We start from the raw sequence: 23,232 nt of genomic DNA, 5'->3' as shown, positions 1-23,232 counted from the left end.
ATAAGTCTCACAAGATCTGATGGTTTTAAAAAAGGGAGTTTCTCTGCACAAGCTCTCTTCTCTTGTCTATCACCATGTGAGATGTGCCTTTCACCTTCCACCATGATTGTGAGGCCTCCCCAGCCACACGGAACTGTAAGTCCAATAAACCTCTTTCTTTTGTAAATTGCTCAGTCTTGGATATTTCTTCATCAGCAGCATGAAAACAGACTAACACAACTACTTATCATGAAATGGGTATAACACTCTGTTCACACTGAGGTATCTCTACCTCTAAACAACATCATAGGTGTCTATGTGACCAAAAAAATTTAAGCTGGCTCCCTGGCTGTGGTGGTAAGATTAATCTTAGAAGGTTTTAAGGCCAGAGGAATTATGAGGCCATCTATAACTCAGTAAAGGAAGGAATAAGCAGAGGAAAGTTTTTAAAAACTTCATATTCAGTTACACAGGCGGCATCTTCATTACATGTGAAGTATATCATCTTACCATCTCTTCAGGAGGGATAGATGCTGGGTCTCTTACTGACTGAATACTCCTCAGAAACTAGACAGAGAAATAAAGAAAATGATTCATACATATGTTGGGTGAACTAATCTCTTACATCAGATTATATAAGCTATGAGCAATGCAAACAGCAGCAATTAAACTTTCATATCAATGCCACATACTAGATACACAATGTAAAATGCTCCTAATTTTAAAAGTGCAAATACAGTACCTGGCACAGCACAAGGCACAGTAATAAATGGTAGTTCCTTTTCCTCTCCCCTTCATTTGGTGTGACAGACACGCTCTGCTGTTCAGAGGCATCTGTGCATCTGACTTCCTTATATGGAAATTAGAACACTTCTTTCTCTTCCTGCTTAGATATTAACAATAAGAAGGCTTTTCTAGCCCAGAACAAATCTGTCATTAATCTCACTAAATCAAATGAATCCTAAGTCTTGCTACCATACAAGATTAGAAAGTTGACAAAAAACCAACATCCACAGAATAAGCATGTTAATTTGCTAGTTTCAAAGATTATTTTTGAAGATCTTACATGTCCTGAACATCATTTAGGGCACTAGGAATACAAAATGAAGGCAATAAAGTTTCTGCCCCAAGCAGGTGCTCACAACCTAGAATGTAAACTAAGTGCCCTGGAAGCACCGGGGTGACTAATTTTCTTGGGTAGGGGAATACCTAGGGGAAGGAATCACACAAAGGAGATTGAAGACATATCTTAGATGAGTTTACATTTTCTTCCAGAAGCTAAGGGGAAGAAAGGCATTCCAGCAACAGAATGGCCTGAAGAGTGTGAAGGAAGAGGGCATATGTGAGAATACAGCTGAGCTACATGGAACAAGATGTAGCCAGACTGTAGCTGAAGAACTCTTGAGTGAGGCCAGGAGCAGTGCCTCACATCTATAATCCCAGCACTTTGGGAGGCTCAAGTGGGCAGATCATTTGAGGTCAGGAATTTGAGACCAGCCTGGGCCACATGGCAAAACCCCATCTCTACCAAAAATACAAAAAATTAACCAGGTGTAGTGGTGTGTGCCTGTGGTCCCAGCTACTCGGAAGCCTGAGGTCGGAAGATTGCTTGAGCCTGGGAGGCAGAGGTTGCAGTGAGCCAAGATCACACCACTGCACTCCAGCCTGGTAACAGAGGGAAATCCCATTCCCCCCTACCCCGAAAAAGCCTAAATGGTAAATGAGGCTGAAGGGAGGCTGGAGGTAGGCTGGAGAAAGATTGTGAAGGGCCTTATATGCTATGGCAAAGAATTTGGAATAAGTAGTGCAGAAAGGATTACATGCCATTATACAAAGTAGACAAAAGGCAAATTCAGGGAAGAAAGTGATCAACGTGGGCAGAATAAATGGAGAGACGTCTTTTGGTAGAGCAGTGTTTGAACTGAGCAAGAACCCATGAAGGTGCACGTTAGACAAGGCCCAGGTTAACTGTGGAGGCCGCACAAAAGAGAATAGGGGAAATCAGACTGAACCAGTAAGTCGACAGTGAGGCACTATTTCCATAGGGATATTAAGATGGAAACTTTAAAAAATATTTTTTCTTTAAGAAAGAGTGAGTGCAGCGGCAACATACAAAATGGTGAAAAGAACACACCATTTTGTGTGTTCAGAACAAAAGAGAAAACAGAAAGGTTCAAAAACCTGGGAGGGAAACATGCAGAACTCTCAGACAAAAGCGTAAGGAGTACCAAATCAGCAACACAGCCCACTAGCAGTTACGATGCACAGGTCCCAAATCCAGCTACTAAGATACCATGTATGAATTTGGGCAACTCGGACAATTGTTCAGTGAACATCTTCCGAATACCTAGCATATGCCAGGCACCATTCTAGGTACAGGTATAAAGATAAGAGACTCACACCCTTCAGAAGCCCAACCACTAGAATGCAAGACAGTTCCATAAAGGTAATTTCACTATCAAGCGGTAGGATCAAAGTAAGTACAGGGTACTATGGGGCAGAGAGGAGGGGCATTTAACTAAAATATCTGAACAAAACATCTTACCTCTCTCTCAGTCTCAGGTTCCCCATCTATAAAATAAGGAGAAAGGATACATGGCCCCTACTGCCTCTGAGGAACAAAATGCTGCAAGTCTATAAACGAGGGCACTGACAAAAAAGTCAAGTCTCCAAATCTAAGACCAAGCTAACACTGATGGAAAGTGCCTAGGCAAGAACCACATACCACGACGACACTATTAAAAACCACATAAGGAAGAGGGGCTGCCCCTGGCTTACCTCTGGCGTGGCCTGAGAAACTTTACAAACAGTTTCCATTCCTCCTAACTTCCAGTGCCCATCTTCACTCACAAACACAGATGATAAACAGACATTATTGTGTGTTAGGTGCCCCTAGGGAAAAAAAAAAAAACAACAAAAGGAAGAGTGCCACTGAAAGATCTGAAACAGTAATTTATTTTTAAAAATGTTTTTCTCCAACTCCCACAATCTTTATTTTAAAAAACTAAATACTAATCACCAAAAAAAGTATGACAAGCCTTCCCATGTGTGGCATAATAAATGGAACTATGACTTTAAGAAACAACAAATTGAATGAAGTTAGATAAAAGGAAAAATGGAATGGAAGGGCTTCTGTTATCTCCCGCTGCCTGGTGTGGCAGGTTAATAAACACATTAAAGCCAGTGCACACAGTCATCTCCCATTTCTATGACAGTCAAGAAATACACATGTTCTTTAACATAAATTTACAAGTCTTTATGGCCTATATTATTTGCTTCCAATGCCTTTAAAGATAAAATATATCTTTGCTCACATAGGTTATTTTATTAATTTTCTTCTCTAGATTCTTTCTCACCTACATTCTATCACGAACCCAGATCCACTTCACCTGTAATCTTGTCAGTAGGCATTTAAAAAAATTCTGCCTGAAGAAGAGGAAAATGGAATGATAAGGACCACCAGAAATATCCCACAGACCACAAAAGAGCCAATTTTAAAACTATAAAAATAGTACAGTCAAATAAGAGGAAGGGAGAAAATAAGAATAGGACTCAGGTATTTAAGTTTTTTTCCCCAAACCAAAACTCATTTCAGTAGACAAAGAGTATGTTAAGTTAAAGTTATTATGTATGTATGTATGTATGTATGTATGTATGTATGTATTACAGGTTCTCTGTTGCTCAGGCTGGAATGCAGTGGCGTGATCACAGTTGACTGCAGCCTCAACCTCCTGGACTCAAGCAATCCTCCCACCTCAGCCTCCTGAGCAGGGGGACTACAGGCATGTGCCACCATGCCTGGCTCATTTTTTAAAATGTTTTTGTAGAGATGGAGTCTTGCCATGTTGCCCAGCCTGGTCTCAAACTCCTGAGCTCAGGCAATCCTCCTGCCTCGGCCTCCCAAAGTGCTGGGATTACAGGTGTGAGCTACTGTGCCTGGCCGAAAGAGCACTTTAAATATTCTACCAAATACATCAAATATGTACATATTTTTTATAGAGAATACTCCAAAAGATATATATATATTTTAAAGGAAGGTTTAGAATAGTATGTATAGTATATATCCATTTGAGAAAAGAGAAGTATACACACTAGATATTTGTTTTATATGCACAAAGAACACCTCTAGAATAATACACGAGTCACCAGCATTGCCTTTGAAGAGAGGAATTAGGGCACTGGATTCCAGGATGGGAGAGGGACTTACTTGTTCCTATGTGCACCCACATACTATACTAACTTTTTAACCATGTGTATGCACTTTTGTCAATAAAGAAGGTATTTCTCCCCATGGAAGCATTAATAATTCTCGTTATCATGGGAACTTGTAAACATACTTTTAAGAGACTATAAATCCAACATGATTATTTGGAGAATCTGTCTAATAGAAAAAATTCAAAAACATACATGAAGATGAGTCAAGTCCAAGTGTCTCTAATCTGTGACTGGTATTTTTTAATCTTGGCGGACTGCCAAAGACTTAAATGCTTCAGAATGTAAATATCATTAAGAAATAGTAGCTCAGTAATACTGTTAAGAAACAGACCAGAAGTAAACCTGGGAACCACCACATTATAGTTATAGGAAACATCACCAGAGAGCCGAGCACACTGGTTACACCACAGAGTGTTAAGAGGCGTCTCTCAACTGGCCCCACTACTCAAGTAGGAAAGGAAAAGATGTGTATATATTCTGCCTCTTCCTAAGAAATGGTCATTTCTTTCTTCAAAATCTAAAACGGGACACAACTCTTGAAAAGAAATAGGAACTTTAGTCTACGGCGGCACTGATATTACACCTTTTCTTTGTTTTAATAACTCATGCCAGCAGCGATTTTTAGGCAAAGAATTATCCAAAACTAGAGGCAGACTGTAGTAAACTAAGATTCTATAAATAACTGTCCAGGGACACAGCACTAGTTGTCCATTCAATAAAACCCCTATCTATAGCACCTCTTATGCCTTCCAACATGCTATGTTTTCTCAGGAAGTTTTCTAATAATAACACTAACTTACAATTTCCATACACAGCATAATTTGTAAGTATTACCACACACATCATCCCTCCTGCCCCTGTCTACATCAAAGCCTGTGAGGCAGACTATACAGGTTACTTACTCTGTCATGAAGGAAGGTAAGAGCCAGTAATATGTCATAGATCCCAGCACAGACCTCAGCAGAAGACAATGTGTCCAAGGCCACTTCCAGGGGCTGTACTCGCTCAGTGACAAGATGAATGCCATCTGCTTCCACAGTACAAGATAAAAATCTTAGCAAGCAAGGGTGGCGAAGTGTCTTCAAATGCTTTAAAAATACAAATAGAAGAGTTGATGAAATTAATGACCCCAAACCAGATTATGCTTTCATATACATATGTAGAAATCAGAAAATGTATACTTGCAGTTAAGGCTCTTTCAAGCTCCCTAACTTCCTCTCTACCCACTAAATTTCACATAAGGAAAGAACTATGACTTGTTCTGACATCATTCAATTTACTACCATTTAAATGACTACAGAAATTTCCAGTTTCATTATGGTAGTGTAAGCCCCATAAGCGCCCAGATCTCTCAACAATTACTGCTATAAACCGAATAAAGTGCCAGAAATAACTGAAATCTGAAAAGTAAGCAAATGCAAACATTATGAAGGGGAGTCAAACCTGAAGAAGCAACACCCATGGGGGTGAGTTTCCTGGTGTGGGGAAACCTTCTCACTGCTATGCATGGAGGCAGGCCCCAGATGCAATGCAGTTAACAAAGGTGCTAAAAGTCCAATAAAAACTTAACCATCTTTCTGGATAAAAGAATGACAGAAAAGAACCGAGGAAGGCAAGTATGAGGAAGATATCCCAGAGAGGAGAAAGCTGGAGAGATGCCCTGATTTTTCACATACCCACAAATTCTCAGACTAACCCCCTGAAGCGAGCATACACAGGATAGACCCAAACCAGCATTGCAAAGTTTAAGAAATAGATAGACTGCAAATACCATTCACAAAACATAGGAGAGCAATTAAAAAACATGAGGCCTGAACCTAAATTAACTGCTCACTAAATAACAAACATCAACATTTTCCAAAAGATTGTAACAGAGCAAAGAGTTATGTGGCATCACATTCAAAATGACCAGGATACAACCCCAAACTACTCAACATACAAAGAACCATAAAAACGTAATACATTCTCAATGGAAAAGACAACCAATAAACACCACCTCAAGGGGACTCAGATATTAGAATTACCAGAAAGATTTTAAAACAGCTATTATAATCACCCTCCAAGAGATAATGAAAAGTTATAAAATATTAAATAGAAATATAGAAGTTTATAGCAGAGAAAAAGAAGACTGGAAATAATGCATAGACTCATTAATAGAATGAATATGACAGAATAAAGAGTCAGTGAACTTGAAGATAGTAACTAATCTGAAGAATAGAATATATTTTTAAAAAAAATAATCAGAGGGGCCAGGAGTGGTGGCTCAAAACTGTAATCCCAGCACTTTGGGAGGCCAAAGCAGGCGGATCACTTCAGCCCAGGAGTTCAAGACCAGCATGGGAAATACAGTGAAACACGATCTTGGGGAAAAAAAAAAAAAAACTTAAGAAAGCAAGAAAAAAAAAACCCAGAGCCTTAGAAACCTGTGACAATAACAAAAGGTCAAATAAACATAACTGAAGTCCAAAAAAGAGAAAAAAAAAAGTTGGGGCATAAAAAACAACTGCAGAAAACTTAAATTTGGCCAAATACTTAAGTTTACAGATTAAGAATGTCAGTGAATATAAAACAAGATAAACTAAAAGAAAAGCACACTTAAACATATTACTGTGAAACTGCTAAATATCAAAGATAAAAAAATCTTGGAAACAGCTCAAGAACAAATTACATGGAGGAGAATGATGACTTGAAGAACTGCAGATTTCTCATCAGGAAACATGGAGGGTCCGAAACAATGAAACATGTTTCAAATGCTGAAAGAAAAAACGATCAGCCTGGAATATTCTACCTAAGTGTAGTTGTTCAGTCAGGGTGGTGGGAAAAATTGTAAAATGAATGCAAACCTTCTTGGAAGGCCAGAGGGTCTTGCAAAAGCCTAAGAATAGGATTTGGCTGAAGGCAGCCAGATTCTCTTATCTGGTGCCTGAAAGCTTAAGTTAGATAACCAGGGGATGTAAAGAAACTGATCCAGAAAAGTTAACCTGGCATTGAATCATCTATAAGACTGCTCTCTCCAGGGAGAGCAACCATGTTAATTATCCACAAGTGTGTTGACTCAAAGCCTTTGTCATTAGATCTGTACTGAATAAATGCCTGCACTGCCAGCTTGTGAGGGCCACAGCTGCTGACTCCTTATAGCACCCTTCTTGGTGTCTGTGAGCGGCCCAGACCCCTAGCCCACTCTTTCACTGGATATCTGTGTCTGAGTGCATTTGTTCATCCGTTGCTGGGTCAGGGTCTGCAGGTTGGACCCAACATCTAGGCAAAAGTAGCCTTCAGGAACAAGAGCAAAATAAAAGCACTTTTGGTGACAGAAAATTTCTTGTCAGAACACCTGATCTATAAAAAATGCTAATGGAAGTTCTTCGAGTGGAAGAGAAAATGATACCAAAGGGAAACTTGGATCTTTAGGAATGAAGAGTACCAGAAATGGTAAATATTAAAATAAATATGAAGGCCACATTTTTTTTTTGAGACAGGATCTCACTCTGTTGCCCAGGCTGGAGTGCAGTGGCATGATCTCAGCTCACTGCAACCTCCACCTTCCGGGTTTTCAAGCAATTCTCTTGCCTCAGCCTCCCAAGTAGCTGGGACTACAGGTGAGTGACACCGTGCCAAGCTAATTTTTATATTTTCAGTTGAGACGGGCTTTCACCATGTTGGCGAGGCTGGTCTCAAACTCAGGCCACCTGCCCGCCTCAGCCTCCCAAAGTGCTGGGATTAAACACATGGGCCAGTGCAACCAGGTGAAGGCCACATTTTTACCTCTTCAGTTATTTAACTGCTATTTAAAGCAGATATTGCAATATTGCCTGACGAGGTTTTCAATGTGTGTGAATGAATGTATAGTTAATATGTGTGTAACAAAAGGACAACAGGGATGGGAGGCTGAAGACACCTATAATACAAGGTTTCTACGTTTTATGTGACATGGTACAATATTAACCACAAGTAGATTACATTTTGCCCTATTTATAATTTTCTTAAATCAAAAAAATTGATAGGGCCAGGCACGGTGGCTCATGCCTGTAATCCCAACACTTTGGGAGGCCGAGGCGGGTGGATCACGAGGTCAAGAGATCGAGACCATCCTGGTCAACATGGTGAAACCCTGTCTCTACTAAAAATACAAAAAATAGCTGGGCATGGTGGCGTGGGCCTGTAATCCCAGCTACTCAGGAGGCTGAGGCAGGAGAATTGCCTGAACCCAGGAGGCAGAGGTTGCAGTGAGCCGAGATCATGCCATTGCACTCCAGCCTGGGTAACAAGAGCCAAACTCCATCTCAAAAAAAAAAAATTGGTAATAGATACACATATTTTGGGGGGTTCACCTGTGATAATTTAACACCTTCATAAAATCTGTAAAGACCCATATCAATATAATTGGGATATCCATCACCTTAAACATTTGTCTTTTCTTTATGCTAGAAACATTAGAATTATGCTCTTCTAGTTGTGTAAAAATATGTAATCGATTATTGTAAACTAGTCATCCTACTGACCTACCAAACACTAGATCTTATATCTTCTAGCTTATATCTTGTAACTGTGTGTATTTGTAACCATTAATCAACCTCTCTTCACCCCCTACAATCCCCTACCCTTCCTGGCCTCTGGTAACCACCAGTCTATTCTCTACTTGTATGACATCAACTTTTTAGATTCCACGAGTGCGATCATGCAGTATGTGTCTTTCTGTGCCTGATTTATATCACTTAACACAGCGGACCCCAACCTTTTTGACGCCAGGGACCAGTTTCATGGAACACAGTTTTTTCACGAACCAGGGGTAGGGGGATTATTTTGGGATAAGACTGTTCTACCTCAAATCATCAGGCATTAGACTGTCATAAGAAGTACACAACCTAGATCCCTTGCATATACAGTTCACAATAGGGTTCATGCTCCCAGGAGAATCTAATGCTGCTTCTGATCTGACAGGAGACAGAACTCAGGTGTAATGCTCAAGTGCCCACTGCTTACCTCCTGCTGTGCAGCCCAGTTCCCAACAGGCCATGAAACAGTACCAGTCTGTAGCCTAGGGGCTGGGGACCCCAATTAAACATAATGTTCTCTAGGTTCTAACATGTTATTGCAAATAATGGAATTTCATTCTTTTTTATGTCTAAACACTACTCCACCATATAGATATCCCATATTTTCCTTATCCATTCATCCACTGATGGATACTTAACTCCATTTTAAATTTTGGCTATTATACATAATACTGCAATAAATATGAAAGTGCAAATATCTCTTTTTTACATTGACTGACTTTATTTTGGATACACACCCAGAAGTGGAACTGCTGAATCATTGGGCAGTTCTACTTTTAGCTTTTTGAGGAACTCCAGACAGTTTTCCATAGTGGCTATACTAATTTACATTCCCACCAACAGTATATGAGGGTTCCCCTTTCTCCACATCATCACCAGCCTCCATTACTGCCTATCTTTTTGACAGAAGCCATTTTAACTGGGATGAGAGGATATCTTACCTCGGTTCTGTTGTGCAGTTCTTTAAAGATCAGTGTTACTGAGTATTTTATATACCTGTTGTCCATTTGTGTGCCTTTTGAGAAATGTTTATTTAGATCTCTTGCCCCTTTTAAAACTGGATGATTTTGTGGGTTTTTTGTTGTTGTTACTGAGTCGCTTGAGCTTTTTTTTAAAATTGAGACAGAGTCTTGCACTGTCATCCACTCTGGAGTACAGTGGCACAATCTCGGCTCACTGCAATCTCTGCCTCCTGGGTTCAAGCGATTCTCCTGCCTCAGCCTCCTGAGTAGCTGAGATTACAAGTGCCCATCACCACGCTGAGCTAATTTTGTGTGTTTTTAGTAGAGACGAGGTTTTACCATGTTGACCAGGCTGGTCTTGAACTCCTAACTTCGTAATTCATCCACCTCGGCCTCCCAAAGTGCTGGGATTACATATGTGAGCCACCGCACCCAACCTGAGCTCCTTTTATATTCTGGTTATCAATCTCTTGTTGGGTGGATAGTTTGCAAAACAAGTAGACTATTAAAGACTAGTTAAGATATACTAAAATCCCTAGTGCAGCCACTTAAAAATACACAAAGAAATATAGCCCCCCCAAAAATCTATGTATTAAAATGAAATAAATGAACTAAAAAACTATTCAATTAATCCAAAAGAACAAAAGGGAGAACAGAAGAAAAAAAACACAGAAGGGGACAAACAGAAAATAAATAATAAAATCCAACTACATTAATAATTACATTAAATGTTGATCTATACACTGCAAATAAGAGTAGATTCAAGAAGCAAGATCCATCTACATGTTGCCTTTTAAAGACACTTTAAACATGAAGACACAGATGGACTGAAAGCAAATGGATAGAGAAGGATATACCACAAAAACAGTAAGCATTAAGAAGGCTGGGGTGGCTATATTCCTATCAGACAAAAACACACTTCAACACAAAGGGTATGGCTAGAGATAAAAATGGACATTTCTTAAAGAAAAATAATTTATTAAGAAGATATAATTATGTATATTTATATAATAGCAGAGTCTGAAAATGCACATGAAGGCAAAATTAAAGCAAAAAACGGACAATTCTACAATCACTGTGGGAGATTTAAATATCCTTCTCTCAACAGAACTAGACTCTCCCCACAAAACAATAACAAGAAAAACACAGAAAACATGAATGTCAATTATCTTCATCTAATAACATTAAGAAAACACTAGACTGAACTGCAGAACACATATTCAAGTGAACATGAAATAGTCACAAAAATAAGACCATGTGCTGGGCCATCCAACAATTCTGAATGGATAAGTTAAGGACCTTACACTTGCCTTAATGCAGGCGCATGACAGACCAGGGGTTGGCAAACAGTTTCTGTAAGGGCCAGATAATAAATATCTTGGCTTTAAAGGCCATAGGGTATCTGTGGCCTCTTCTTTTTCTTTAAGCAGCCCTTTAAAAACGTAAAAACCATTCTTAGCTCATCTGGGCTTAAGTTTGCTCACCCCTGCCACAGATCACCAATGAATGTAAAAAACATTTACAAACTATTTTAATTTTGTTTATCCAGTTTTCTAACATTTAACTTTTAGTTACTGAATATTTCCTCCCCTTTAAAATGTTTAGGCTGGGCGCTATGGCTCTTGCCTGTAATCCCAGCACTTTGGGAGCTGAGGAGGGTGGATCACTTGAGCCCGGGAGTTCAAGACCGGCTTGGACAACATGATGAAACCCCAACTCGACAAAAAAATACAAAAATTAGCTGGGCATGGTGGTGCCCAGCTGTGGTCCCAGCTTCTCAGGACACTGAGGTGGGAGGATTGCTTGACCTGGGAGGTCAAGGCTGCAATAAGCCATGATGACGTCACTGCACTCCAGCCTGGACAACAGAGCAAGACCCTGTCTAAATAAATAAGAGAAAAATAAAACATTTAAACATCTTTTAAACTTTTTTTTTTTTTTGAGATGGAGTTTTGCTGTTGTTACCCAGACTGGAGTGCAATGGCACGATCTCGGCTCACCACAACCTCCGCCTCCTGGGTTCAGGCAATTCTCCTGCCTCAGCCTCCCGAGTAGCTGGGACTACAGGCACACACCACCATGCCCAGCTAATTTTTGTATTTTTAGTAGAGACGCGGTTTCACCTTATTGATCAGGATGATCTCAATCTCTTGACCTCGTGATCCACCCGCCTCGGCCTCCCAAAGTGCTGGGATTATAGGCGTGCGCCACCGCGCCTGGCCTAAACTTTTATCACAACTCACTGGGTATGGATACCCCAACTTTTAGAAACCCCTACAATGGAATATACCTGCTTCCTGACCTGTTTTCTTTGTCCTACTTTCTAACAGATAGTAGACACAGATGAAATGACAAGTATAAAACAATTTTGTGTCTGAACAAGGGAGGTTAAATCTGTGGGATATCTTCTCTAGGTGGTCCTGTAACAGCTCTATCAGATCCTGACTTTCCAATCCCCACCCATGCAGTGTGTTTTGAAAATTTTAACATAAGTAACTTAGAAGATCCACAGTCCAAAATTCCCCCAACACTGAATAACTTTATCATTTATTTACAGCAAAAAGAAGCTGCTAGAATGCTGGTTTTCCTTACAAACCATGAATTTCTAAAACACATTTCATTATGTTAAAGCTCTAGCCTATATAATCCCGAGGAAGCCCTGTAAAACGATCAGATGGGGAGGAAAGTGATGAAATATTTCATGTGGAAGATAACCCTCAATATGATACCAGGTGCCATATTCACAAATAAGCAGGGAGTACCGAGCATTCCAAACACCTTATTGGAAGAATATGGGCTAGCATAAGAATCCATACCCTGCATTGGTACAGTTTTTGTAACAGATGCCTCAAATTTCTCTACTAAACTTCTTCCAGGCAGGGTCATAAGAAAATCTTAGTGAGCTGGTTTCTCTAATTTCTTTTTCTCTTTTTTTTTTTTTTTGAGACAGACTTTTGCTCTGTTGCCAGTACAGTGGCACAATTTCAGCTCACTGCAACCTCCACCCCACCCCACCAACCGGATTCAAGTGATTCTCCTGCCTCAGCCTCCCAAGTAGCTGGGACTACAGGTGCCCACCACCACAATCAGCTAATATTTTGTATTTTTAGTAGAAATGGGGTTTCACTATGTTGGCCAGGCTGGTCTCGAACTCCTGACCTTGAGATCTGCCCATGCTGGGATTACAGGCATGAGCCACCGTGCCAAGCCTCAATTTCTTTTATTTTCTTGTAATTATCTCAAATTTTGCCAACCCTGGGAGGAGCTCCAATAAGGTTTATTTATTTATTCTTAGGAAGAAAGTTGTTACCTTCCCTTGCGTTAATTTAGTAAAAAAATAATTAAGAAAATATTGAAGAAAATATTTCTTTAACTAGCAATTATAAACTAATAAATACAGCAAAGATCCAGATAAACCAAAAAATGTGTTAGCAGGTTGGTTAAATGAGTGAAGTTAACTGGGAATAATTTTTTACAATTGTTATTTTGGTTCGTTTTGTTTTTGAGACAGAGTGTCACTCTTGTTACCCAGGCTGGAGTACAATGGTGTGATCTCAGCTTACTGCAACCTCCACCCCCTGGGTTCAAGCGATTCTCTTGCCTCAGCCTCTGTAATAGCTGGGATTACAGGCACCCATCACCAGGCCTGGCTAATTTTTGGATTTTTAGTAAACATGGGGTTTCACCATCATAGCCAGGCTGATCTAAAACTCCTGACCTCAGGTGATCCATCTACCTTGGCCTCCCAAAGTGCTGGGCTTACAGGTGTGAGCCACCATACCTGGCCTATAAGTGTGTTTTGAGCTATGGTTTCTGCATAAAATTATGTAGTCTCCCTCATATTTTAAGAATCACTTCCAACACAATGAATAAATGGAAAAAATTAAAAATTAAAAAAAGAATCACTTCAAGTAATTTTCACATAAATTTCAAATAATTTTCAACCCAAATCTTTCATGTTCTCTTCTGCTTTTTGTTTTATTCTGTAACACCTAGAAACTTTCCTGATCCAAAGTGAGTTCTTGTTTGTTTAATAAAGAAGGAGAGGAATAAATGACTCATTGCATATTTCTGAACAAGGCACTTAGCAAGAACCTTATTTGTCACTCCCCTTTGGTACATTCATTATTAAACATAAATTATGCATACAGATTCACAGGAAAGGCTAGCAACTAAGAATTAAATAGAACACTTTTTAATTTAAGCCTCTACTGCTCTAAAGAACAGCAGCAACAAGACATACTTGCTAAGACTAACTAGGATATTTTTCAATGAACATCAGTGGAACAAATAAATGGCTCTTGCTATAGTAGGGAAAGATGACTATTTTTGAATGAGAGTGTCTTGAAAGCACTTTCCCCAAAGTTATTGAACACCTATTACATCCCATTCACTGTCCTAGGTGATGGTCTCTCTGAAAGAGGATTCTGAGTAATGACTTTTATTGTTAAATATTAATTGCATTATATAATCTATAACTGTTGGTATTTTTCTACACCCAAACAGGAATTTAAAGTATGAGATTCTAACCCTAAATATAAGTGATTCCCATTTATCAGGAACCAGTTATGACTAATTCATTCAAGCCTCAGAGGCTTAACTTTTTATTGTTGTTCTGCCTCTGATTTGCTATCTCACTTGGAGAACTATGCAAAGTTAACTGAACCAGCATTACAGCCTGAATCCACCTGCAGGCTTTTAGACAGGACAAAGCCATGATTTCATGTTGTTAAATTTGTTAAGTAAACATAATAAAATAACCAAGATGCCTAAACTAGAGAACAAGGAACTTCAGGGAAAAATATTATTCCTTCTTCTCTAAAGATGTAAATCTTAAGTCAAAATGCAGATACTTTTTTTTTTTGTAAATGCCCACCATCTGAAGGTTAGATCATACACCAAGAATTAAACGAAGAAAGGGAAAGGAATAAAGAATTGTAGCCGGGTGCAGTGGCTCACGCCTGAAATCCCAGCACTTTGGGAGGCCAAGGTGGAGGATCACCTGAGGTCAGGCATTTGAGACCAGCCTGGCCAACAAGGTGAAACCCTATCTCTACTAAAAATACAAAAAATTATCCGGGTGTGGTGGCATGTGCCTGTAATCCCAGCTACTCACGAGTCTGAGGCAGGAGAATCACTGGAATCCAGGAGGCGGACATTGCAGTGAGCCAATATTGTGTCACTGCACTCCAGCCTGGGCAACAAGAGTGAAACTCCATCTCAAAACAAACAAACAAGAATTCCATTCTGTCGAGCTTGCATTTGAGGTACTGATAAAACTTTTAGGTGGAGATATTCAATAGGCAGGTGAAAATGTAGATCTGGAGCTCAGACTAGAGATTTTGGCAGACAATTAGTTTAGAATGGCAGGTTGGATGCTTATTAGCATTAAAGGAAAAAGAGTGACAGTGAAGTCTGAAAGGTTGGTGGGGAGCCAAGTAGCTGGCCATTCCATCTGGTGGGTGCATCATACCTGAGGCATAGGGGATACTTCTGAAGTTCTTCTGAATGGATAGTGCTCAGGAGCCACGTAAGAGCACTACATTCTGACTATGATCGGCAAGAAATAATTTCTTAAAAAGTCAACCATATGGCTGGGCGTGATGGCTCAGGCCTATAATCCCAGCATTTTGGGAGGCCACGGCAGGCGGATCACCTAAGGTCAAGAGTTTGAGACCAGCCTGGCCAATATGGCAAAACCCCGTCTCTACTAAAAACACAAAAATTAGCTGGGTGTGGTGGTATGCACCTGTAATCCCAGATACTTGGGATGCTGAGGCAGGAGAATCACTTGAACCTGGGAGGCAGAGGTTGCAGTGAGCCAAGATCACCTCACTGCAATCCAGCCTGGGAGACACAGCAAGACTCCATCTCAAAAAAAAAAAAAAAAAAAAAAAAGAAAAGAAAAGTCACTATGAGTAAGAGGAGAAGCTTTCCCCAACTAGGATGTAAGCTCTTCTGGACACAGCCATTATCTCTTCCATTTCTTGCCACGTCCACACAACTTGCATTCTTAAACATGTTGACCAACCCTTCCACAATAGCCCGAATCCATCATGGAGAAGAGCATAATGACTTGGACAGTACTAAATACAGCACTTACATAGCATCTATATACCACTCCTAGAGAGAGTCCAATGTGATTCCTGGCATAAAGACACTCAAGAATCATTTTTACAAGCTTTTATAAGCTTACCACAAAACCCTAACTAGACACTTAGATTACAGCAAACTACACCAACCAAATTCAGGCTTAGGATTCATCATTCTTTATAGGCTTATATATGAGTCATCATCAGAGAGCAAATTACACTATTAATTATAGCTTATGAATTCAAGATAAAATGAGATGGTCAGACAGAACTAAGTATTTCTCATATTATTTTGTGGCCAGAGCTTATACCTGCATTTCATCTTGGTGTACTATGGATTGTTATTTTTTGCTTATAACAGTGAAGAAAGTGTATACTGTTATCCAATAATATCTACCACAGAAAACACTATATATCTGCTTGAAATGATCGTTAAAACTATCAAAGGTATGACCAACAATCTGAACTCTAGAGAAAGTGAGGCAAGCTAAATATATTGTTTTAGTATTTCACATACCTAGGACATCAAATTCCTAAAATCTAACACACTGAATGCCATACATTTCTCAAGTACTACGACCTAGTTTTTAAGATTATGAGAAACTAAACTCCTTGTCACTTTGTTGCAATTTCAAATTTTCCAGATTCATATCTGAGGTTTTCAAAGCCACAGAATGGCTTAACAAGAGACAAAGATGAACTATAAGCAAAGACTCAGATATAGCTTAAAAGGATATCTATGGATACTAAGGGGGAATAAATCTTCCCTCTCAAGCTTCGAAATTCCTTTAGCACAGAAGTCCTCAAAAATGGAGAGTGGACTTTGTGTTTTTTCCTTTAAAAACTTGATCTAGGCTATTCAATTTTCTTGGTACATGTACCATAAAGGGTAATACAATTTTTTTTTAATCTTATAAAGAAAAAAATAAGAAGAAAGGTAAGTCTCTAGTACCTCAGTGATAAGAGTCACTTTAAATTATAAAAAACAATATGCACAATCTTATTAGATGAAATTAACAGGAGGCATGTTAGACATTAACTGTAAGAACAAGAAAGCAAAGCAAAGTATTTTGTCTTTTGCAAAATCACAATAAAAAAATTCTTAACACTGCCAGGCACAGTGGCTCACACCTGTAATCCCTGCACTTTAGGAGGCTGAGGCGGGTGGATCACAAGGTCAGGAATTGAAGACCAGCCTGGCCAAGATGGTGAAACCCCATCTGTACTAAAACTACAAAAATTAGCCAGGTGTGGTGGCAGGTGCCTGTAATCCCAGCTATTCGGGAAGTTGAGGCACAGAATTGCTTGAAACCAGGAGGCAGAGGTTGCAGTGAGCTGAGATCACGCCACTGCATTCCAACCTGGGCAACAAAGCAAGACTCCATTAAAAAAAAAAAAATTTCTTAACAATACCTAGATGATGTTAAAAAAAAGAGACAAAAATGTGGTTCTACCACAAAGCGAAATTACCTAGCAATAAAACAGCTGCTATACTTTTTACCACAGCACGTTACTAGGAAATGCATCTTGAGAGAATTATTATACATCTTTTCCTTTAGGAACCATTTCGTAACAATTTCACGCTTAATCAAAAATACAACATCAAATAAATAACTGTTGTGATCAGTGGAAGACCACAATTCCACTGCTAATCTAATCCTTTCCAATCATTTTAAAATTCAAATTAGAGTCCTATGAAATAGACATCAATGTTCCATACCTGTTGACATTACATAGGGACTCAAGGTAATAGAGATCATAATTCTAACAAATTCAAGATATCAAGTTCAACCTGAAAATAGCATGCCTACCAGAGTAAACAGCAAAGAATTAATTTATAATATAACTACATCTTCCGTTTTAGAAGATGATGTATCCGAATGGCTAAATTTCCAAAGTTGATATTTCTATCCAAAGAAGTATCAACTAATGCCTTCATTTTCCCTAATTCAAAAAGACACTTGGGGTTATTTTATTGATGTATATCCCACAGTAAAACAATTTTTCTTATAAGAGGCCAGGGTCTCCTGAGTGTGTCAGAAAACATGCTAAGGCACTGGCACCCTCTGTCCAGAGCGGTGATTACAAGGCATAAACTACAAGGAGATTTTCCCTAAAGAGGAAACTGATGCCTCCAGAATGTTGTCGATACTGAACTGCATTCTGCTAGGCTAGACTAACTCCTTATATCTTATATTAGCTATATAAAAATGTCTCCTCAGCTTTCTCACTAGAAAAACAAACTAGGATGATAAAAGCCATCATACTGAGTTTTATGATGTTTTTTGGCTTACAGGTATGGTACTTGACCGTGTCATGCACGGAGGAGACAGGCCCATGAAGTAAGAGCAATGGTTTGAAAGGACATAAATAATAAAATACTGGTCCTTGTTATCTTACCTCCTTTGACCTTTACTAATTTTATATATTTTAAATAGGACACAAGAATAGTAAAAAGTACTATTAAGTCGTCACCTATTATGGTACCTTGGCAGCTTTATTAACCTTGTCTTCATTTTCTCTCTTATACACAAACACTGAAGCAAATTTGCCATCTTGCAGTACAGCAGGATAAACAGCAAGTCCAGAGGGTAAGGTAAATGGTGGTTCCTTCAATGTGTAACTCTTTAAAGCACTGTTCTCTGATCCCATCCCTTATGTACTGAGGCAGTACTGCCACTCTTCCTCAAAGCCAAGCAGATCTAAAAGAAAACAGAAAACAATTTCAAACATGAAATCTCTATCTGCAACATGAACAAGAGATATCCAGACAGAGCCACCCCAGGCTACTCGTTTCTGCAACCCTCGTAACTAGGACATCTGACAGTAAAAATGGTAAATGCTCAGCAAGTTACCAGCAATGCTTGTTAATTAACGACAACTCTAGAGAAAATGCACCTTACTTAATAGTCACATGTAGTTACTGTGCCTCCCCAAACTCTACTGCATACAAACTTTCAGAGGGGAAAGGCAATCGAAAATAGATGAAGGTAATTCATACTTCCTAACTCACTCGTATATCCTTGCTCCCAAAGGAAAATGTTGTAAAACTTTATTATTCAAAAGCAATAAAACTTCTGAATGTCTAAAATAACTTAAGGAAAACAATACAAATTGGAGAATACTTATAACAGATTATTGTTTTAATGTTAGTATGTTGAAAACATTGTTAATATGATGAAAAACATATTAACAAATGAAGAGCTTGTACAAACCAAGTAATATACTAAACACCAGTACAATAACGGGAAGGAAAACAGACAACTCCCTGAAGAAACGCAAATGACAATAAATGTCAGGAAAAGTGCAATCGCACCACTCCTCAAAGTTATGACAAGTAAAAAGGGGAACTGCAAAGGAAACTGCAAAACAGAATCTCCATCAAATGCTAAAAAAAAAAACCCCACAAATACACAGAATTCAAATGCAAACTATGACAAAATACTTCAGTGCTTTCCTAGCGAGGGGGCACAGTTAGAGGCACCAGGAGAGAGGAAAGGATTCTCATGATGTATGAGGAAACTTTTGGATTTTGGGAGGATGGATATATTCACTATCTTGATTACGATGATGGCAATGGGTGATTATAAATGTGAAAACATAAAACTACACTTTTTTCCAGTTTATTCTGTATCAATTACACCTCAGAGTTGTTTTAAAATGAAATATATGCACACATACACACAGAGACTTGAAAATATATATGCTGAAGTATTAACAGAGGTTTGCTGGGGGGGTAGATTATAGGTAATTTTATACACACATGCTTGCCTCCACCTTCCAAATCTACAGTATGAACATACCTTTCTTGACAACAGGGATACAAACTCACAGGATGACAACAGGTAATGCGCAGCACCCCGGCAGTACTGGCAGCATGGCACAGGGACCTACTGTGTGTGCATGGGACCTACTGTGAGAGGCTTGCACTCTGAAGAGAGTGCTATCACAGTGTTCCAACCAGGACAGCAGTTTTAGTACTGCCATGTCATGCCACTTATCTTGAGGAACCAAGAGCCTGAATAGTTTTGTGGAAATCTCCTTATTTTTCAATGTTGGATCAAATGTTTTTTAAGCCTATATAGGCCAAACAACATATGTCTGAAAAATCTGCGGCAGTTTTCAGTGGTGGCTTTACCATAATATAAAAATCAGAAAATAGAGTTCTTACTAACTCTGGCAATATAGAAAGCAAATTGCTACAAATACAGCCAATAATTATATGTGGGCCTTTAAAAATCTGTTTAAAATCTGTATTCTTTGGACAAGTATAAACTCAATAATCATTACATATTGACCCTCTACTGGGATTTTTCCCCACTTCGGTGAAGTTCCAAACAACACTTTCTACACTGAGTATGTGATGCTCCTCAAAACACATGCCTAGAACAAAATTTAAAATGCCCGGGCCTGGCGCGGTGGCTCACGCCTGTAATCCCCCAGCACTTTGGGAGGTCGAGGCGGGTGGATCACGAGGTCAAGAGATTGAGACCATCCTGGTCAACATGGTAAGACCCTGTCTCTATTAAAGATACAAAAAATTAGCTGGGCATGGTGGCGCGTGCCTGTAATCCCAGCTAATCAGGAGGCTGAGGCAGGAGAATTGCCTGAACCCAAGAGGCGGAGGTTGCAGTGAGCCGAGATCGCGCCATTGCACTCCAGCCTGGGTAACAAGAGCAAAACTCCGTCTCAGACAAACAAACAAAAATGCTCACAGATCCACAACCATCATTATATAAGAAACACATGTATAAAGGCTAAGGTTACCTAAAATTGAAGGTTTTCAAAATCTAAAAATGTTTCCGAGGGCAAGAACTAAATCTGCTTTGTAACAAATTCACTGAATTCCTAACTACCTAGCAATGTATCTTTCTTAAAAGTGACAGAGATGCAAAAAACAGTACTAAAAAAATGCAAAGTATGGCAATTATGGTAACACTCACCTTTCTATTGGGACTACAAATAAAAAGTTTACGTGGGACCATGGGGAAAAGCCAACTTTGTTAATCCCCCTATTCTGGAGATGAGGTGCTGGCCAGACTGTGACAACCTCCTGCTGAGTAGGGAGGTGCATGCTTAGCACTTGACCTTGCCACCTCTTCTTGGGCACAATTAATGTTGTCATGTACCTATCCTGGGCCAAAGGACACTGAATTCACAAATTAGCCATCAGTCCCATGGACTGAGTGAAGAGAGAAACTGGTCAGATCATTGTCTCCCCCAGGAATTTAAACTAAGAACAATTTTTGCCTATTAGAAGCATAGCTGAAGGTGGAAGGATGCTATGAGGTAGAGCTGGGGCTATGGCAAACCGAAGCCACATGAAGTCAGAAACGTGTCAAGCACAAGGAAGTCAGCTCTTAGGAAAATTTAAAAAGCAAACAGAGACAGTAGCTTAGTCATGCTTAGGGGCACCTTACTACTTATCCATCTCAAGGCTATCAGAAGCCCAGCCTCAAATCCAATTCCACTCAGATATCCTAACATCCTATTGATACCCTTACAACCAGCCCCCTTGCCCTCAGGTCTCTTGAATGGGTCTATGTTCTTTGAAACTAATTGCCATTTCATAGGCAGAAAACTCTGCTGGTCTCCAACTCCTGCCTGAAAAGCCAGTCCGACTGGAAGAATGAGTTGCAGAAGTGTTACTTTCAAAGGATCTGAAGCTGGTCTAACCTCCTTTCCTCTCTTAGGGAACACAGAACACAGCTTTCCAAAATCAACGCACAGTAAGAGAAAAGCAGCCAATAAGGGGCTGTATGTAAATGACCAGCTTCTTGGCAGAAAATCATGCTGTTTATTTAGTGTTAATATTAGTTTTCACAGGAGATAAGACTGCCATCAGGATTCAGGGTCAGTGCTCTGGCTACATGAATGGCAGTCAGCAGAGGCAGTAGCAACGGACATCTAATTTACTTAGCTATTTCAAAATACCAAAATACCTCCTTGTGGGAATATTGGGCCTTGCAATAGCTATTAACCTTAGATTTTATATGAATTCCACTATAAAGTAGTTAACAAAGTTATAAAGGCATTAAGAAATAGTTAAAATGGATCATTTTTCTTAGCAGTGTATTTGAGGTCCAAGACTTTTTAAAATATCACTTAAAAATTAAAAAGGGATGACTCCATTTCTTGAGAGAACTGGATAGGATGCCATTTTCTTGTTCTGAAAGCATGTGAACTTTGACAGAAGTCAACTGACATCATCAGTGTAATACTGCCAGAGTAGTAGGACTATATTCTATGTTGCCGGTGCAAACTTTACTGGCGGAAAATTAAAAAGGTGTGCTGTTGATTGCAATTTGAGAATGTTATGAAGCAGTAATTCTTCACACCAATATATCTAAAGAGGCACAAATACTGTTAAATGAACAGTGACCTTTTTTTTTTTTTTTTTTAATAGGGCCAGGGTCTCCTTATATTGTTGCTGGCATGGAGTGCAGTGGCTCTAACCTACCTCACTGTAACCTGGAACTCCTGGGCTCAAAGTACCCACCCTCCTCAGCCTGCCCAGTTGCTGGGAATACAGTCAGGCACCATCATGCCCTCCAAACAGTGCTTTAAAAATGATAATTCAGCTAAAATGGATTTATTGAAACCTAAGAAAAACACCTGGACTTCCAAAATGCTTTCCTGGTGTTTTGAGGAGGGGGAAAACACAAAATCTTGCTCATCAGCTTTGAAACTAAAAAGTCACAAGGTAGAAAAGGACTTCTAGTATCACAGCATAGGTATTGTGCAGCACTTAGCATCTCCACTCTATTATAAAATCCTGAATTGACAGTCTCTGACTTGAATATGCATCACAGTCTTCCTTTAATAATCTCCCTCCACTCTTTTGCCTACTTGGGCAGCACACGAAGTTTCTGGACCGCTTGTAGGTTAAGAAAACCCTTGTCTAGGTCAAAGGGCAACTCATACACTCAACTAAGAAATCCTTGTGATCTAGGGAAATGTTTCTACCAAATATTTTCTTTTCCCAGCAATTAATCGAGACTATCTTGGTCCTAGCTCCCAGAGCTTGAAAGTTCCAAAGATAATGCCTTGCACTGTGAGTATTAAGGATGCACTGTACTGGCTATTTCACTTTCGTCTGTTACAGGTATGTATCCCCTCTGCGGAACTCAGTCCAGCATTGCTAACTGAGAAGCAATACACAATAAAGTCTTTATGGACCAAAATAATTATGATTTCAGCTCAGAGATACTACATTTTAAAGGCATGAGTCCTTAAAAAGAGCAGTAAGTGACTCCCCCACCCCCAAATTCGAGACCCGACTCCGAGAATTTCACTCGGTTTCCTGAATATGCCCTTCCAAGAAATGTTTCAGCTTTATTCTAAACAGAAAGCATTACGCCAAGACAGGAGCCAGCTGGGCCTTGGGGAAACGGGCACCGGTCTTGGATCACGAATGAGGCCGCCATC

The 23,232-nt window shown here is 39.5% G+C and overlaps 1 protein-coding gene across 44 annotated transcripts in view; it reads right to left on the bottom strand.

The window, feature by feature from the left end:
* Positions 1–23,232, bottom strand: part of SCYL3 (SCY1 like pseudokinase 3) — an 86,032-nt gene that overhangs the window by 61,850 nt on the left and 950 nt on the right. For 17 of the 44 annotated variants that reach the window (XR_008477649.2, XR_008477652.2, XR_013529552.1 and 14 more), the window contains exons 2-5: positions 18,292–18,506; positions 5,097–5,282; positions 2,758–2,871; positions 490–546 (exon numbers count right to left, since the gene is read on the bottom strand). Coding sequence is in view for 38 of the 44 variants with exons in the window: in XM_035279919.3 (XP_035135810.1) it covers positions 490–546; positions 2,758–2,871; positions 5,097–5,282; positions 18,292–18,456 (522 nt within the window). In the remaining 6 variants the exon portion in view is untranslated. Of the gene's footprint in view, positions 1–489; positions 547–2,757; positions 2,872–3,335; positions 3,406–5,096; positions 5,283–18,279; positions 18,507–23,232 lie in introns of all 44 variants that reach the window. The other 27 variants (XM_078356323.1, XM_078356309.1, XM_078356320.1 and 24 more) reach the window with 6 other exon arrangements.

This window comes from Callithrix jacchus, chromosome 18 (assembly GCF_049354715.1).
Source record: "Callithrix jacchus isolate 240 chromosome 18, calJac240_pri, whole genome shotgun sequence".
Lineage (NCBI taxonomy): Eukaryota > Metazoa > Chordata > Mammalia > Primates > Cebidae > Callithrix > Callithrix jacchus.
The sequence above is the reverse complement of the archived record's forward strand: the minus strand, read 5'-3'. Positions and strand labels throughout refer to the sequence as shown.